Source organism: Muscardinus avellanarius, assembly GCF_963383645.1.
Source record: "Muscardinus avellanarius genome assembly, chromosome: 18".
NCBI classification, from domain to species: domain Eukaryota; kingdom Metazoa; phylum Chordata; class Mammalia; order Rodentia; family Gliridae; genus Muscardinus; species Muscardinus avellanarius.
The window spans coordinates 9,162,125-9,181,389 of record NC_137804.1 but is presented as its reverse complement, the minus strand read 5'-3'; the positions used below and the strand labels follow the sequence as shown (position 1 = coordinate 9,181,389).

Sequence of the window (19,265 nt, the reverse complement as noted above, 5' to 3'; positions counted from 1 at the left end):
GCGCACGCTTGTCATCCCCACGTTTGGGAGGCGGAGACAGGAGGATCGCGCAGGTTCGAAGCCAGCCTCAGCAACTTAGTGAGACCCTGTTTCCAAATAAAATATAAAATGGGTCTGGGAGTACAGCCCGGAATAGAAAGCCTCTGGGTTCTACCCCCTGTACCACCAAAAAATAAAAAAATAAAACTCAGTGGCTTAAACTACTAATGTCTGGAACATTGGTTACATTGCAATATACAACATAGACATGTCATTCAAACTGTGTGTGTGTGTGTGTGTGTGTGTGTGTGTGTGTGTGTGTGTGTGTGTGTATTACTAGAGGTGGAACGCAGGGACCTTCTACCTCCTGGCTATATCCGCAGCCCTATTTTACTACTTATTTTATTTTTGCGGTACTGGTGATGGGACCCAGGGGCATTCTACCTCCAAGCTACACCTCCAGGCCTATTTTTTATTCTTTATTTTGAAGCAGGGTCTCACTGAGTTGCAAAGGGCCTCACTAAGTAGCTGAGGCTGGCCGAGAACCTTGATCCTCCTGTCTCAGCCTCCCAAATGCTGGGATTACAAGCGTACACCACCACGCCCGCTATTCTTTATTTTGAAACAGGGTCTCACTGAGTTGCAAAGGACCTCACTAAGTAGCTGAGGCTGCCCACGAATCCACATCCTCCTGTCTCAGCCTCCCGAATGCTGGGATTACAAGCGTGCGCCACCACGCCCGGTTCCCTATTTTATTTTTAATTTGGAAACGGGGTCTCAATCAGTTGCGGAGGGCCTAAGTCGCTAAGGCTTTCTTTGAACCTGCGATCCTCCTGTTCCAGCCTCCCAAGTAGTAAGAATTACAGGCGTGCGCCATCCCGCTTGGCTGTCCTTTCAAGCATTTTAAAAAACTTTTCCCACCACGGGCTCTGGCCCAGTCGCACGATTCATCGGGGACCGTGACCCTTTCCCCGGCCCCCTCCAGCCCAGGCTGACCAGCGGGTCCCAGCTGGAGCCTCGCAGAGTGCCCAGATCTCCAAGCCCAGCGATATAGGAGGTTCCTTGAATTGTTCCCCGCAGGAAACATCCTGGGGCTTGGGGGGCGGCGGCGCGGGGTGGGGGGGGGCCGGGCCTGCACCCGGGGTCCAGGGCCGGGCAGGGTCCCGGCTGCAGCCTCGGCCTCCCCGGTGCATGGGGGCCGGGCGCAGGAGCCCGCGCGTCCTGCAACAGGTGAAGGGCGGCGGCGGGGCGGACCGGGTGCCCGCCTCCCGCCCGCCCCCTCCACGCCCCGTCCCTCCTCCCGGCCTCCGCCGCCTCCCCCAGCTCGCGCTGCAGCCGGGAGCACCGGGAGCGAGTCCGCGGCCCCGGGGTCCGCGGGGGACCTGCGCTGCGCCCTTGGGGGGGGGCGCTGGGGGTCCCCGGGAAGGCCCGGGCGCCAGGATGGAGGAGCCGGCGCGCGAGCGCTCGCACACGGTCACCACCACCGCCAGCTCCTTCGCCGAGAACTTCTCCACCAGCAGCAGCAGCTTCGCCTACGACCGGGAGTTCCTCCGCACGGCGCCCGGGCTCCTCATCGTGGCGGAAATCGTGAGTCTGCGGGCGCCCATGCAAAGGGCTGGGGGGCCCCGGGGTGCCTCCAGGCGCCGGAGGGGCGATCGCGAGCTCGGGGTGGCCGTGGGGGGCTCCAGCCGCCCCCCCCCCCCCGACGGTGGCCTGCCCCGGGAGCCGGCCGCCAAGGTGGGCGTGGAGTTTGCAGCTGCGTGTTGGGTCGGAGATAACTCGGCGCCTCTTTCACCTGATCTCCACGTGGACAGTCTCTTCCCGGGAAGCCAAGTTTCTCCAAGATGCGGTTAAAAAAAAAAAAAAAAAAAAAAAAAAGAGATGAGCGCCCACCCTCCCCCCATTATCTTTCTGGTAGTGAAAATTTAAGTGAATGGGGCAGACTTTCACTAAATGAAATCGGGGAGGCTCCAGGTCTCGGAGGACTACTGGGCCTCCTGTCTGGGGCCGTGCGGGCCCGGTGCTGGCTCCGAACATTCCCGGGAAGAGGCCCGTCCATCTCTCCCGGGGGACACGCGGAGGCTGAGGACCTCACTGGTCTCCCCCAGAAGTCCCAGCCACCTCTTTGCTCAGAAGCGACGAAGTTAACCTCAGTTAACTGGTAGTGGTGGCCACCGTTTATTTTTGTGGGGATGGAACTCAGGGGCATTCGACCTCCGAGCTACACCCCCAGCCCTATTTTTTATTCTTTATTTTGAAACCAGGTCTCGCTGAGTTGCAAAGGGCCTCACTAAGTAGCTGAGGCTGTCCGCAAACCGCAATCCTCCCGTCTCAGCCTCCCAAGTCTGGGATTATAAGCCTGCGCCGCCACGAGGGGCTTGTCAGATCTTTTAGATAGCCTAATTAGTTCTTGTAGTCTCCACCCTCCCCAACCCCCCAGCGTCCATTAAGCCTATTGTCCATGTGAAGAAGGAAGGGAGGTCGACACAGAAGTAAGGCACATCTGTGGATGGTGGTGTGGAATTCAAGCCTTGGTGCACCTTTTCCCTGGCCTGTGCTCTTGACTGCTGAGCACCCATCCCTTGCAGCGGTGGGGCCAGTGCCCCTTCTGCTGTATCTCAGAAGCTTTCCATGGACATTGTATGCATATGTGATTCCAGTGCCAATCTCAACGTCATGTAGGGGGAAGGGGGAAGTGCAGGGGTGGGGACACTCACCACTGTGTGCATGTCTGTCTCCATCACTACTACAACAGTATGATGTGAGACCAGAGGACGATAATGTACCAATAAAAGTGTCAAAAATAGCCGGTGGTGCCGCAGGCTTGTAATCCCAGCATTTGGGAGGCTGAGACAGGATGATCGAGGTTCAAGGACAACCTCAGCTACTTAGTGAGGCCCTTTGTGATTCAGCGAGACCCTGTTTCCAAATAAAGAATAAAAAATAGAGCTGGGGGTGTAGCTCAGAGGTAAAATGCCCCTGAGTTTCATCCTCAGTACTGCAAAAATAAATAAATAAATCAATGAAAATAGCCAAGCATGGTGGCACATGCGTGTAAACCCAGCATTTGGGAGGCTGAGACAGGAGGATCATGGTTTGCGGCCAGCCTCAGCTACTTAGTGAGGCCCTCTGCAACTCAGACCCTGTTTCAAAATAAAGAATAAAGCTGGGCGTGGTGGCGCACGCTTGTAATCCCCGCGCTTGGGAGGCAGAGACAGGAGGATTGTGCAGGTTCTAAGCCAGCCTCACTGGCTTAAGAGACCCTGTTTCCTAATAAAAATATAAAATAGGTCTGGGAGTATAGCCCTGAGGTAAAAGGGCTTCCAGGAACCCCAGTACCAAGAAGAAAGAAAGAAAGGAAGAAAGAGAAAGAAAGAAAGAAAGAAAGAAAGAAAGAAAGAATCAGGCTGGAAGTGTAGCTCAGAGGTAGAATGCCCCTGAGTTCCATCCTCAGTACCGCCAAAAAATAAATAAATTAAATTAAATAAAAATTAAAGTAACGATTTGTGCAATTGGAATCCAGCCTACGTGAGAGTTAGCAAATAGATCACTGTGCTGAAATGACCGTACGGTGTGGGGGTCTGGGAAGACTTCAGCCAGGGGCTCACTTGCCCCTTTAGCGGCTCAAGCCCACCCCGGACCTGCTGGCTCCATCCCCCCCAGGTGGTCCTTCCACCTGGAGGAAACTGAGAAGAAGTGCTGGCTTAGCTCTACTCCCTGCTGGTGGTCTCCTAGTCCTGAGCGCTTCAGGGCACCTAGGAAGAGTCTGGGAATCAATCACCTTGCAGGGCCTGGCCTTAGAGAGTTCAGCAAATATTTGCAGTGTGAGTGGAGGACTTGGCGGCGTCTCCCGCTCCTGCGGGACAGCAGAGCTGGGCTGCTGCCCAGGTGTGCAGTAAGGCACCTCTTGTTTTCTGGTTTCTGCTAAACGTGCTCTGTCTCTCACTCCTTCAGAAAATATACAGTGAAGTGTGGCCCAGCATCCCATCAGTAAAAAACCAGTTGACGGTGGGCATATGTCCTTTTAGAGATCTGTAAGCTTTTCTCCTCTTCCCCCCCCCCCCTCTCTCTCTCTCTCTCTCTGTCTCTCTCTCCCCTTCTCTCTCTTTTTGGTGGTACTAGGGATTGAACCCAATAACATTCTACCTCTAAGCTATACTCCCAGCCCTATTTTATTTATCTTTTATTTTTTAATTTTATTTATTTATTTTTGGGGTGGTACTGGAGATGGAACCCTTCTAACTCCGAGCTATACTCCCAGACCTATTTTACATTTTATTTGGAAACAGGGTCTCTTAAACCAGCGCGGCTGGCTTCGAACCTGCGCAATCCTCCTGTCTCCGCCTCCCAAGCGCGGGGATGACAAGTGTGCGCCACCACGCCCAGCTATTTTATTTATTTATGTATTTGTTTATCTATTTTTGTGGTACTGGAGATATAAACCAAGAACCTCTGAGCTACATGGCCACCCCTATTTTATTTTATTATTTTATTTATTATTATTATTATTATTATTATTATTATTTTTGAGGTATTTGTCATGGATCCCGGGGGCATTCAATCTCCGAGCTACACCCCATCCCTATTTTTTACTCTTTATTTTGAAACAGGGCTCACTGAGTTGCAGAGGGCCTCACTAAGTAGTTGAAGCCATCTGCGAACCACGAACCTCCTGTCTCAGCCTCCCAAATGCTGGGATTACAAGCGTGCGCCACCACGCCCGGTGTTTATTCTTTATTTTGAAACCAGGTCTCCTGAGTTGCACACGGCCTCACTGAGTAGCTGAGGCTGGCCGAGAACCGTGATCCTCTTGTCTCAGCCTCCCAAATGCTGGGATTACAAGCGTGAGCCACCATACCCAGTTTATTTTATTTTATTTTTTTTAAATTATGAAACAGAAGAGTCTCACTAAGTTGCGGGGGCTGGCCTCAAACCTGGGATCTTCTTGTGTCAGCCTCCCAAGTACTAGGATGACAGGTGTGTGCCACCATGCCCAGTAAGGCTTTTTCTTTTCTTTCTTTCTTTCTTTCTTTCTTTCTTTCTTTCTTTTTTTTTTTTTTTTTTTTTTTTTTTTTTTTTTTTTTTTTTTTGGTGGTACTGGGGTTCCTGGAAGCCCTTCTACCTCCAAGCTACACTCCCAGACCTATTTTACATTTTTATTTGGAAACAGGGTCTCTTAAGCCAGCGCGGCTGGCTTCGAACCTGCACGATCCTCCTGTCTCTGCCTCCCAAGCAAGGGGATTACAAACGTGCGCCACCACGCCCGGCTTCTTTCTTTCTTTCTTTCTTTCTTTCTTTCTTTCTTTCTTTCTTTCTTTCTTTTTTGACAGCTAATTATGGCCGTGTCTCAAATAGTCACATAGATATTCCTAAGGGCAGAAGAGATGTTTCCTCCAGTGTCTGCACACCTAGAGTGTTGCCCACACCTCCCTTTGAATCTCTTAGGCCTTGAATACCATACCTCTAATGCTGTTTCTTGGAGTTTTCCCCATCACAGGCCTTGCCCATGGTCTGCCCACCCTGAAGCCTTCTCTGTCTTGGACCCTTCCCCAGTTACTATACTTATTTCCTTCCTGTAGCCAAGACAGTCATCAGGAGAGTTGGGTTGAACCAGTGACCAGTGTTGACTTAAGACACTATGACTACAGCCGGGCCAAGGAGGAACCCATGGGCGCCTTTCTGTTTGCCTTGGAGTTAGTAATCCTCATTTTCCATTTCTTATTGCCCCAGGTATTTAGTCACCCATTTAACCTGAGCTTTCTTTGTGTGGTACTGGGGTGGAACCCACAGGCTTTCTACCTCCGGGCTACACTCCCAGACCTTTTGTATATTTTATTTGGAAACAGGGTCTCACTACGTTGCTGAGAGCCTCACTAAGTAGCTAAGGCTGGCTTCGAACCCGTGCGATCCTCCTGTCTCAGCCTCCCAAGCGCGGGGATTACAAGCGTGCGCCACCACGCCGGGCTAACCTGAGCTTTCTGAATCCCCTGCTAGGAAGCTGAGACACCAGTATTCTATCAGGGTCAGCAGGACCCGCCCGTCTTCCACCTGCACCATCACCCCGGAGGGGCTCTGCCCTCTCCCCCTGGGTGGAAGCCCTGCCTCCCCCTCTCCAGCGTTCAACTCTGACTCGCTTTACTTTACGCACGCTTGTAATCCCAGCATTTGGGAGGCTGAGACGGGAGGATCGTGGTTCAAGGACAGCCTCAGCTACTTAACAAGACCCTCTGCAACTTACTGAGATCTTATTTCAAAAATAAAGAATAAAAAAAAAGATTGGGGGTGTAGTTCAGAGGGAGAATGGCCCTGGGTTCGACCCCCAGTACCAAAGAGAAAAAAGAAAGAAAGAAAAAAGTACTTATGGGTTTCCTCTATTCTTTTTTTTTTTTTTAAGTTTATTTCAATTCTTTCCTCCCACTGCTATTGGAAGACTGTAGAATATTCTTTTCCCCAGAGATCTGAAGTATCACAGTGATACTTCATATGAGTGTGTTTTCTTCCCTTATGATGGGAACCTGGTGTTCTCTTGAGTGAGGAAAATTCATGTACATTTAAGGAGATTTAAATTTTTTTTCTTTCCATTTATCGTTTTTTTTAAAGCTCTTTTTCTATATTTTTTCTATGTATATGTTTTCTAGTGATTCTTCTTACTGACTTAAGCCTGCTATTTGCATTTACCCGAACATTTCCCAGGGTCTCAGGCCTCTTGTATTATTACAGGTTTTCTATAATAAAGTAGTACTAGCCTCGATTTCCTCAGTCTATTTTAAGACAAAAAAATACACTTGTAGATTTAGCTAATATAACCAATGCAACCGGCTTTCCTTGTTCGTCCGTCTAGACACTTGCCCAGTGCTGTTCTTGAGGAAGGGTTCCTTAAAGGAGAATAGCTGGACCGAGAAGCATGCAGGTAGACAACCACCTGTGATCCCAGTACCTGGGAGGCTGAGTCAGGAGGATCACAGGTTCAAGACCAGCCTCAGCAATGTAGTGAGATTCTCAGGAACGGAGTGAAACCCTGTTTGAAAACTAAATAAATAAATAAATAAATAAATAAGTGCTGGGGGTGTGTGTCTTGCAGGTAGAATGTCCCTGGACTCAATCTCCAGTAACCTCCCCCTTGGCAAAGCATGCAAATTTAAAGGCTTTTTTTGTGAAACTGGGGATTGAATCCAGGAGCATTCTACCTCTGAGCTATACCTCCAGCCCTACTTTTTATTCTTTACTTTGAAACAGGGTCTCACTGAGTTGCAGAGGGCCTCACTAAGTAGCTGAGGCTGTCCCTGAACTGCCATCCTCCTGTCTCAGCCTCCCGAATGCTGGGATTATAAGCGTGCGCCACCACGTCCGGCTCCCAGCCCTATTTTTTATTTTTTATTTTGAAACAGGATTTCACAACGTTGTTGAGAGCCTCACGAAGGTGCTAAGGCTGGTCACGAACCTGCGATCCTCCTGTCTCAGCCTCCCAAGTACTGGGATTACAAGCATGGGCCGCTAAACCAGACTGATATACTATGTTTTGATTCCAAGATTTTTTTTTTGTTTATGTTTTAACATTAGACCAAGATGCAGCTTATAATGGATGATATGAAATGTGTGTGTGTGTGTGTGTGTGTGTGTGTGTGTGTGTGTGTGTTATGGGGATTGAATTCAGGGGCATTCTACCTCTGAGCTACACCCCGAGCCCCTTTTTTTTATTCTTTCTTTCTTTCTTTTTATTTTTTTGCTGGTACTGGGGTTCCTGGAAACCCTTCTACCTCCGGGCTACACTCCCAGACCAATTTTTTTAAATGTATTTTTTGGAAACAGGGTCTCCTAAACTGGCAAGCTTGGCTACGAACCTGCGCGATCCTCCTGTTTTCGCCTCCCAAGCGCGGGGATTACAAGCATGCGCCACCACGCCCAGCTTTATTCTTTATTTTGAAATTTTGAAATAGTCTTAGTAAGTTGTAGAGGGGACCTTAATAAGTGGCTGAGGCTGTCCGTGAACCATGATCCTCCTGACTCAGCCTCCCAAACGATGAGATTATAAGTGTGCACCACCACCCCCGGCTAAGAGAGCCTGTTTCAAAATAAAGAATAAAAAATAGGGCTGGGGGTATAGCTTGGAGGTAGAAGGCCCCTCAGTACCACACACACACACACACACACACACACACACACACACACACACACACAAATAATACTGAGAGAATTACTAAGAACCTGACTTCTGTTTGAACCCAAGGAAATAAAATATCAGAGCGCAAATCCAGAGTGTTTTCCCAAATCACTTGTCAAAATTGCCTGGCCTGACCTTCCTGTGGGCGAGCAGCGGCAGCCATACCTACCAGACACTCAGGGCTGCGTCAGCGTAACAGGGCCTGACACCAAGTCATGGCGGTTTCCTTCCTTTCAAGTTTTATAGCAGCTCGAAGCGATCCAGTACTTAACCTGTGATGGGAGCTGCTGTGATCTCACACCTAGTATAAGTACTTGCAGAATCAAAGTGATTTGTGAGAAGCCGAGTTAATTGTGCCCTTCCCGGTCCTGGTGTCTTTAAAATGAGGATCGCATCCCTGGAATAAGGTTAGGTCACCTTGTATTTACTCATTGGTATGAGCAAACTTGGTTTGGAAAAGACAAATAGGGCTTGCCCAGGGCCCGCATCTTAATGACGCTCCTATCTTCCCGGGTTCCTTTAAAAAATAGCACACAGCGTTTCCATTCGACAAAAGCAAGCCCTAGTCTTTGTAGAAAAAAATTGGAAAAATGCAGGAGAGAAAAAAGAGAAATCAAGAAATGAATTCTTAGCCGGGCGTGGTGGCGCACGCTTGTAATCCCAGCATTCGGGAGGCTGAGACCTGGAGGATCGCGGTTCGCGGACGGCCTCAGCTACTTAGTGAGGCCCTCTGCAACTCAGTGAGACCCGGTTTCAAAATAAAGAATAAAAAAAAAATTGGGCAGGGGGTGTAGCTTGGAGGTAGAATGCCCCTGGGTTCCATCCCCAGACCTGCAAAAAAAAAGAAAAAGAAAAAAAGAAATGAATTCTTGTCACCACAGTCCTTCTCAGGCCTGGTAACACCCCTGGTCTAGAAGCGGGTCGGGTTTTGAGGTTGTTCTGGTTCTGGTAGCGCCTGGGGTTGGTACTGGTGTGTAGCGCCCTGGGACTAGAAATGCCAAAATCCTCGAGTGCGTGGGTTGTGTGGAACGTCACGGAGTCCGCTCATCGGTTACGGTAGCTGTGGATCTATTCATCATCGAAGGACGTGGCGCAGACCCTCATGTACCCTGCGGAGGAAATAGTTCAGACTTTCTGAAGTAATGACATTTTTTTTTTTTTTTTGCAGTACTGGGGATGGAACCCAGGGGCATTCTACCTCTGAGCTATACCCCCAGCCCAATTTTTTATTCTTTATTTTGAAATACGGTCTCAGTGAGTTGCAAAGGGCCTCACTAAGTAGTAGCTGAGGCTGTCCTCGAACTGTGGTCCTCCTGACTCAGCCTTCCAAATGCTGGGATTACAAGCGTGCGCCACCATGCCCGTATTATTATTATTATTATTATTATTATTATTATTAATATTATTATTATTTCTTTTTTGCAGTACTGGGGATGAAACCCAGGGGCATTCTACCTCCAAGCTATATCCCCAGCCCTATTTTTTTTTTATTCTTTATTTTATTTTATTTTATTTATTTTTCAGTGGTACTCGGATTCCTGGAAACCCTTCTACCTCCGGGCTACACTCCCAGACCTATTTTTATATTTTTATTTGGAAACAGGGTATCTTAAACCAGCGAGGATGGCTTTGAACCTGCGCGATCCTCCTGTCTCTGCCTCCCAAGCGTGGGGATTACAAGCGTGCACCACCACGCCCGGTGTTTTTATTCTTTATTTTGAAACAGAGTCTCACTGAGTTGCGAAGGGCCTAAGTAGCTGAGGCTGTCCGCGAACCACTATCCTCCTGTCTCAGTCTCCCAAATGCTGTGAAGTCATGATTTATTGTTTATCTGTGTGTGTGTGTGTGTGTGTGTGTGATACTGGGGATTGAACCCAGGGGCATTTTACTGCCAAGCTACATCCTTAGACCTTTATATATATTTTGTTGTTGTTTGTTTGAAATAGGGTCTCTCTAGGTTGCTAAGAGCCTTGATAACTTGCTGAGGCTGGCCTCAAACCTTGCGATCCTCCTGTCATAGCCTCCCAAGTACTGTGATTACAGGCGTGTGCCACACACCCGGTTTATCTGTATTTTTAGTGAAAAAAAAAGAAAAAAAATGTCCCTTGTAAAGGACGCTCTTTGCGTCCTGCAGTGCCATCCCTGCTGGCACCTTCGGGTTCTCTCAGCTCCCCTCCCCACCTGGAGGCTCACCCCGGCTCTCGGGGCCCCCACTCTGGTGCGCCTCTGGTTCGTCCTTAGGGTGGGAAGACAGCGGGCGTGGGACTTCTCTTGCCGGCCCCCTGCAGGCCGCCTGTGGCCTCCGTGGAAGGCGGGCTGTCCAGGACCCCCTCTACTGGGCTCTTTTCTCTGCCTCTAGTGTCTGTTCCCTCCCGTCTCTCCACACTTTCCAGGTGCTGCACCATTGTGTGGCTTCCTGCACCCGGCTTTACAAATAACCCCTTTATTAAGCTCTACTCAGATTACCCAATCTGGACATGGTCTCCTGCCGACACCCAACATATTACCTTTCCTTATTAATGATTAATTTCTTATGACAATCTCTCTCTCTTTTTTTTTTTGGTGGTACTGGGGGTGGAACCCAGGGGCTTTCTACCTCCGGGATATCCTCCCAGACCTATTTTATACTTTATTTGGAAACAGGGTATCACTAAGTTGCTGAGAGCCTCACTAAGTAGCTGAGGCTGGCTTCGAACCTGTGTGATCCTCCTGTCTCAGCCTCCCAAGTGCTGGGCTTATAAGCATGTGCCACCACACCCGGCCCACAGCCCTACTTTTTATTCTTTATTTTGAAACAGGGTCTCATTGAGTTGCAAAGGGTCTCAGTTGCAAAGGGTCTCACTAAGTAGAAGCTGAGGCTGCCTTCAAACCGCAATCCTTCCGTCTCAGCCTCCCAAATGCTAGGATTACAAGCATGGGCCACCATACCCAGCTTAATGTTTAATTTCTTATGACAATCTGACAATCTTTTTTTTGTGTGTGTGGGTCTGGGGATGGAACCCGGGGGCATTCAAACTTCGAGCTACACCCCCTGCCCTGTTTTTTTTTTTTTATTAATTCTTTATTTTGAAACATAGTCTCACTAAGTTGTGAAGGGCCTCACTAAGTAGTTGAGGCTGGCTGCGAACCATGATCCTCCTGTCCCAGCCTCCCAAATGCTGGGATTACAAGTGTGCACCACCATGTCCATCTTATTTTCTTATCTGTCACTTTTAGTAATATCATTACATCTTTGTGTGTGTGTGTGTGTGTGTGTGTGTGTGTGTGTGTGTGTGGTACTAGGGGTGGAACCCAGAAGCTTTCTACCTCTGAGCTATTTCTACCTCTGAGCTATACTCCCAGGCCTGTTTTTGTATTTTATTTGGAAACAGGGTCTCACTGAGTTGCTGAGAGCCTCACTAAGTAGCCGAGGCTGGCTTCGAACCCGCGCGATCCTCCTGTCTCAGCCTCCCGAGCGCGGGGATTACAAGCGTGCGCCACCACGCCCGGCTTACGTCATTTTTTGAATCAAAAAATTTTCTAACTTGTATGAAATCTAAACTTTCTTTCGCCTTCTGGGCTTTATCTTGCTTAAGCAGAGCTTCTCTATCCCTCAGACTCTACAAATATTTGAAGAAAATACAGAATGTTTTTTTGGATTAGGAATATTTACCTTCTTAAACTGTAAGATGTTCCTCTTTTCTGTATATGAGGTAAGAATTTTATTTTTCTTCCCAAGTGGATCTCCCTGTGTCTTGCTTTTAATTATATTGTGGCCCCGTGTATGTATAACGATTCCTTGACTCTCCTCTTTTCTATTTCTAAGTCAATTCCAGACCTTTTACGTTCAAGTCTTAGCGTGCGTTTTTTAATACCCACTGGGGTAAGCCATGCGAGTTGATTGGTTTTTCTAGTCTCATATATTTACACTAACACAGGTGGCTTTTGGAGTTGGTGTTCTTTAAGTCTCAGTCTCATCACAGCTTAGATGAGTTAATAAATGATGAATTAATAAATTCAGTTGCATTGAATTTATTAATTAATCCAAGGAGTCATCTCTCTGTTTATTTGGGTCATTTTATTCTCCTAAAGTTTTTCTTTATGCAGATGAGGCTTAATAAGTACTTCCAATTTTTGATCAATAGGGTTTATAAAAATGAATTGGGCTTTATAGATCTTTCATTAATTGTGATGTACATGAAAGTTAGTTACTCATTTTATCTGTTTGTTTGTGTGTGTGTGTGTGTGTGTGTGTGTGTGTGTGTGTGTGTGTGTTAGTATAAATCAAGCCCAGGGCCTCTAACATGCTAGATTTTTTTTTTTTTTTTTATGCCCAGAAGCATTTTATCTCTGAGCCACAACCCAGTCCTTTATTTTGAAACTGGGTCTCACTCATTTGCTCAGGGTCTTGTTAAATTGTTAAGACTGGCCTAGACTTTCAATCCTCCTGTCTCTGCCTCCCAAGTGCTGGGATTACAAGCGTGCGCCACCACGCCCGGCTCTTATTCTTTATTTTGAAACAGGGTCTCACTAAGTTGCAGAGGGCCTCACTAAGTAGCTGAGGCTGTCTGCGAACGGCTACTTTAGTAAGGCCCTTTGTAACTCAGTGAAACCCCATTTCAAAAATTAAAAAAAGAAGCCGGGCGTGGTGGCGCACGCTTGTAATCCCCGCGCTTGGGAGGCGGAGACAGGAGGATCGCGCGGGTTCGAAGCCAGCCACGCGCGCTGGCTTAGGAGACCCTGTTTCCAAATAAAAAAATGTAAAAATAGGTTTGGGAGTATAGCCCGGAGGTAGAAGGGCTTCCAGGAACCCCAGTACCACCAAAAAAATAAGATAAAATAAATAAAAAAGAATAAAAAGATAGGTCTGGGAGTATATCCCCAGTACTGCAATAAATAAATAAATAAATAAATAAATAAATAAATAAATAGGAAAGTCCAGTTGGGTATGGTGGTGCACACCATTTGGGAGGCTGAGACAGGAGGATCGCGGTTCACAGACAGCCTCAGCTACTTAGTGAGGCCCTTTGCAACTCGGTGAGACCCTGTTTCAAAATAAAGAATAAAAAATCTGGCTAGGAGGTACAATTCCCCTGGGTTCCATCCCTGGTACCACACACACACACACACACACACACACACACACACACGAAAAAAATAGGGCTGGGGTTGTAGCTTAGAGGTAGAATGCCCCTGGGTTCAATCTCTAGTACCGCAAAAAAAAAAAAAAAAAAAGTTAGTAAATACCACAAAGCCCTCCTTATTTTAACTTTTTGTGTGGGGGGTACTGAGGATAGACCTAGGGTCATTCTACTTCTGAGTTCTCCCCAGCCCTGTTTTATTTTTTATTTTGAAACAAGGTCTCACCAAGTTGTTAAAGCTGGCTGTGAACCTGTGATCCTCCTGTCTCAGCCTCCCAAATACTGAAATTGCAAGCATGTGCCACCATGCCCAGCTTATTTTAACATTTAGCATGATAAATTCATTTAGACTTTGTAGGAGATTAGTAAGATCATCTAGCCACAGTAACAAAAGATACACCTTTGTAGGTAGAATAGAACAATTTTCTGTAGGATTTTTTGTTGTGTTTGTTTGTTTGTTTGTTTGTTTGTTTGTGGTACTAGGGGTGGAACCCAGGGGCTTTTCTATCTCTATGCTATACTCCCAGACCTATTTTATACTTTATTTGAAAATAGGGTCTCACTAAGTTGCTGAGAGCCTCATTAAGTAGCTGAGGCTGGCTTCGAACCTGTGCGATCCTCCTGTTTCAGCCTCCCAAGCGTTGGGATTACGAGCGTGCGCCACCACGCCCGGCTTCCTGCAGGTTTTATTCAAAGAAATCCTGTCCATTTTCAAGAGGGCTGAGTTTAATGGTCTCTGTTGGAACACTTGCAAAGCTCCGACCTCGTTCCCGAGCTGGCCTACCTTTTCCTTCGTGTATCCAAAATCTAATTAGAAGAGGTGCCACTTTCTGAAGGGAGAAGAACTCAGAGGAGAAAGACATCTTTATTCTTTATTTATAACCTGCTTTGTTTTCAGAAAGGACTTGAAGCCCGCAAGACAGAAATCTTTAAATTGAGGCTTTAACGGTTGCAACAAGAAAATCCCTGTCCATCAAGGACTGAAAAGCACCAACGATTTCTTTAGAAAAAGGAAAACTTGATCGGCAACTAAACCTCGGGCAGGCTTGGAGGGGCATCCTTGAAGAAGATGCTCGCGAGACGGCGAGCACTTGGGATGCCCGTCACTGAGCCGAGCAATTAAGAGGAAGAAAACATTGTGGACTTATTAGCTAATTGCCTTTCGGTGCTAGTTTTCTTTAGGAAGGAGAAAGTCTGAGTACTCTGCGGCTCCAGCTTTTGGATTCACAGGCCCAGAATTTCCTTAGAGGATGGAGATGTCAGAGGAGGCCTGTAATAGCTGTATTGAATATTCTACTGGCTTATACGTTGGAAATTATATCTAAGGTTCTTTTAACCGTGACATGAATCCTGAGTTGATTTCTTTCCATTTGCATGTCAAGCCATGAACTTGTGTCTCTGTTGCCCTGGGAAGCGGATGCTGGGTTTGATTTTATCTTGCCCCGTGTGATTTAAGTTGACGGGATGAAAGACGGCCAGCGCTAGTTAACTGGGTCCTGGTTAAGGCTGGCCTCGCCCTCGCCTGTGGAACCGGGGCTCAGATGCGAGTTGACGCAGTGTTTCTTGTCTCTCAAGGTACTAGAGAAGTCACCCCACCGTGTTCGGTTGCTGACCTGCCAAACTGAGAAGAGAGGTGGCACCTTCGGGGGGCCTTCCTCTGCTCCCAGAGCCCACATTCCATCCTTTTTGAACTCAAGCGTGCGCACTCTCCTCTCTCCTCTCTCCTCTCTCCTCTCTCCTCTCTCCTCTCTCCTCTCTCCTCTCTCCTCTCTCCCCTCTCTCTCTCTCTCTCTCTCTCTCTCTCTCTCTCTCTCTCTCTCTCTCTGTGGTTCTGGGGATGAAACCCAGGGACATTCTACCTCCGAGCTACACCCCTAACCCTATTTATTTTGGGGGGGTGTCTAGGAATGGAACCTAGGGGCATTCGACCTCCAGGCTACACCCCCTGCCCTATTTTGTATTCTTTATTTTGAAACAGGGTCTCACCGAGTTGCAAACGGGCCTCACTAAGTAGCTGAGGCTAGTGGAGAACTCACGATCCTCCTGTCTCAGCCTCCCAAAGGCTGGGATTACTAGCGTGCACCACCACGCTCGGCACTAAAACTCTTGTGCACGTGAAATCTGTGTACTGAGGCTCATATGCCCTCTAAAGAATAATAGAACCAGGAACCATGTGCCAGCTCTGTGCAGCACTAACAGCCTACCTGAGGCGCCTCAGAGTTTGCAAAGAGCAGAGACTTATTTCTCACAGTTTTTTAGTATTTTATTTTATTTTATTTTTGTGGCTCTGGGGCTGGATTTGAACATTTTTGACCTTGTACCTTCTGCCACAGGAGGACACAGCGGTCCAGGCGCCATCTTGGAGGTGGGGAGGCTCCGTGGGCAGCGGACCTGCCGCCACCTGGACCTTGAGAAACAGCCGAGCACGGTGGCGCGCGCTTGTAATCCCAGCATTTGGGAGGCTGAGTCAGGAGGATCGCGGTTCTTAGCGAGGCCCTCTGCAACTCAGTGAGACCCTGTTTCAAAATAAAGAATAAAAATTAGCGCCGGGGTGTAGCTCGGAGGTAGAATGCCCCTGGGTTCCATCCTCAGTACCGCAAAAATAAAAATAAAAAAAAGTTCAAGCCCCCTTGCTGACCATTTCACGACTGCATTAATCGCTCACCGGGCAGAGCCCCCATGACCTACGCACCGCCCTGCAGGCCCCTCCCAGGGCTGCTGCCCTGGGATTGAGATTCCTGGATGTGTATTTTTGGGGTGTGTTCAGACCAGAGCCTCAAGCACTAAGTTTGAGAAATAGAACAGAGCTGGGCACGGTGGCGCACGCCTGTAATCCCAGTACCGGGGAGGCTGAGACAGGAGGACTGCAGGTTCAAAGTCAGCCTTAGCAACTTAGCAAGGCTCTCTGTAACTCAGTGAGACCCTGCTTCAAAATAAAAAGTTAAAAGGGCTGGAGGTGTAGCTCAAGAATGCCCCTGGGTCCAGTCCCCAGCACCACACACACACACACACACACACACACACACACACACAGACAGACACACACACACACACAGACACACACAGACACAGAGAAAGAAACAGAAAGTTATCATAACTTGGAACACCCTCCCCCAGAGGGGTTTTGGTTTGGTTTGGGGGTTTTGGTTTTGGGGTTCTGGTTTGGGTGTGGGGGTTTTGCACTGGTTTTGGTTTTCCTTACAAATATGTGTTCTGTATTTGGTAAAGTTCAACATGTTCAGAGGATTGTGATGCCTGGGCTCAGTTTTAATTTCATAGGCTAAAGAATGGCATGAATATTTTTTTTCTATGACTGGCTGTTTTCGCTCATTGCTGAATATTTTCTATGTTAATACATGTAGCTGTGTGTGTGTGTGTGTGTGTGTGTGTGTGTGTGTGTGTGTGTGTTTTATTTTTACTGGAGTTTGAATTTAGAGTCATCATTCTACCACTAAACTCCTACCATATATATAGATATATAAAATTTTTTGGTACTGAGAATGGAACCCAGGGGTGTTCTGCTTCTGAGCTACACTCTCAGCCCTATTTTATCTTTTTATTTTGAAACAAGGTCTCAATAGGTTGATGAGAATCTCACTACTTGCTGAGACTGGCCTCAAATCTGTAATCCTCCTGTCTCAGTCTCCCAAGTATTGGAATTAGTCTCCCAAGTATTGGAATTACAGGCGTGCACTGCCACACCTGGCTATTCTGTCAATTCTTTTCTCTCTTTCTACTTCCTTCTTTCTTTCTTTCTCTCTCTCTTTTTTCTCTTCTGTCCTTTTCTTTCTTGGATTGAACCCAAGGGCAATCTACCTCTGAGCTACACCCCCAAGCCGTTTTCTTTTTTATTGGGATGCAGGATCTCTGCAGCCTGCTGAGAGCCTCTCTGAGTTGCTGAGGCTTGGTTTGGAACCTTCTCTGTCTATTCCGCACTGAAGTCTCTGGTTATATCCACATACGTAGTTAGTCAACTACAGGTTCAATGGATCAGTACTGTTACCCTGCTCTAGATAAAACCAGTACCTGAGGTTCATTTTATATTTTATTTGGAAACAGGGTCTCACTAAGTTGCTGAGAGGCTCACTTAGTAGCTGAGGCTGGCTTCGAACCTGCGCGATCCTCCTGTCTCCGCCTCCCAAGCGCGGGGATTACAAGCTTGCGCCACCACGCCCAGTTTAGCAATGGCCTTTTAAGATCCCAGTTTCAGTCTGGCCTGGTGGCACACGCCTGTAATCCCCATACTAGGGAGGCGGAGACAGGAGGAATCAGGGTTTGAGGCTGGCCCTTGGCAACTTAGCAAGACCTTGTTCCAAATTCAAAAATAAAATAGGGCTGAGGATGTGGCTTGGAGGTAGAATGCCCCTGGGTACCATCCCTAGTACCACCAAAAAAAAAAAAAAAAGATGTCAGCTTTCCATGAGGCATTGCCTGGAGTAAGACTTCACCTTGGAAGGCCCTGGGCTCTGTCTCCCGCCATTGCCATTTAGCACTTCCGTGGAAGCTTGGCAAAGGATTGGAACAGTGACTTTTCCAAAGAAGAAATACAAATGGCCAGTACGTGCATGAAAAGATGCTCGAAAAGATGCTCGGTGTCCTTAGCCTTTACGGAAATGCACCCACTAGAATGGCTGCCATTAAAAAGACAAGAGCCGGGTGTGGTGGCGCAAGCTGGTAATCCCAGTACTTGGGAGGCTGAGACAGGAGGATCGCAGGTTCGCAGCCAACCTCAGCTACTTAGTGAGGCCCTCTGCAACTTAGCGAGATCTTGTTTCAAAATAAAGAATAAGCTGGGCGTGGTGGCGCACGCTTTTAATCCCAGTATTTGGGAGGCTGAAACAGGAGAATTAGGGTTCAAAGCCAGCCTCAAGAATGTAGCAAGACTCTCAGAAACCAAGTGAGACCCTGTCTCCAAATAAAGAAATCAAATTTGGCTGGAGATAGCTTGGAGGTAGAATGTCTCTAGGTTCAATCCCCAGTAACCCCCTCAAATGTGTTATATCCATACAATAGAATATTAATTGGCTCTAAGAAGACATAAAGGACTGATAAGTAGAATACAGCCAGCCCTTAAAAACTTTATGCCAGACAAAAGAGATCTAACACAAAATGCCATGTATTATAAAATTCCATTTATATGAAATGTCTAAAATAGGCAACCCAGAGAAACAGAAAGTTGAGTAGTGATTTCAACTCCTTCTGAAACTGTGATCAGGGTTAGATCCTTAGACGCCTGGGGAGTGACTCCTGAGAGCTCCGGCTTTCACTTTGTATTTAAAATTTAAACGCCATTCTGTAAAGTATGTCTAATACCTACCGCCTGCGACTATTGAAAGAATCAAACTTGGATTCCTGTGAATTGTTTCACACAGCACCTGGAACACAGCAAGAACGTGGCTCCTGGTTTTCTGTTTTGTTTTTGTGGTACTAGGGATTGAACCCAGAGGCATTCTGCCTCCAAGCCACCCCCTCAGCCCTCTCCTTTTTATTGGGAAGCAGCATCTCACTAAGCTGCTGAGGCTGGCTTTGAACCTGCAATCCTCCATCCCAAGTACTGGGATGGCAGGTGTGCACCATCACGCCCACTCTAGCTCTTGTTTGGGGAGAGGTGCTATGGCCACGTGGCCTGGGGGCCTCTCTAGTGAGGAGGATCATCATGTCAGGATGATCCAGAAGGAGCCTAAAGGTTTTGTAATGTTTCTGTTAATTCCAAAGAGCTGGTCTCTTGTCCATCTGCAAGGTCTACAAGAAGCCCTCTCACCCCAAGCAGCGAGTTGCTTCAGGGTATAGACCCTTGGAGAATGCAACCTACCTCCCACCCCTTCCTCCTCTATCATTCTTCCTTCATGAGCGTGCGCCACCACGCCCGGCTCGGACTTGCATATCTTAACCCAGCAAGCCGGCCACAGAACAACGCTGGTCACCAAACCAGGACCCAGCTCCCTCAAGGGTGGATGGTGTTATAAACAGGAACTCCTCCTACACCCCGGCTGTCTTTGGTCCGC

General features: G+C 47.7%; 1 protein-coding gene across 2 annotated transcripts in view; it reads left to right on the top strand.

Moving 5' to 3' along the window:
* Positions 1–1,419: 1,419 nt before the first annotated feature.
* Positions 1,420–19,265, top strand: part of CMTM8 (CKLF like MARVEL transmembrane domain containing 8) — a gene marked incomplete at both ends in the record, with an annotated part of 58,811 nt that continues 40,965 nt past the window's right edge. For both annotated transcript variants that reach the window (XM_080715892.1, XM_080715891.1), the window contains one exon: positions 1,420–1,566. In XM_080715892.1, the coding sequence (XP_080572018.1) occupies positions 1,420–1,566 (147 nt within the window). The remainder of the gene's footprint in view (positions 1,567–19,265) is intronic.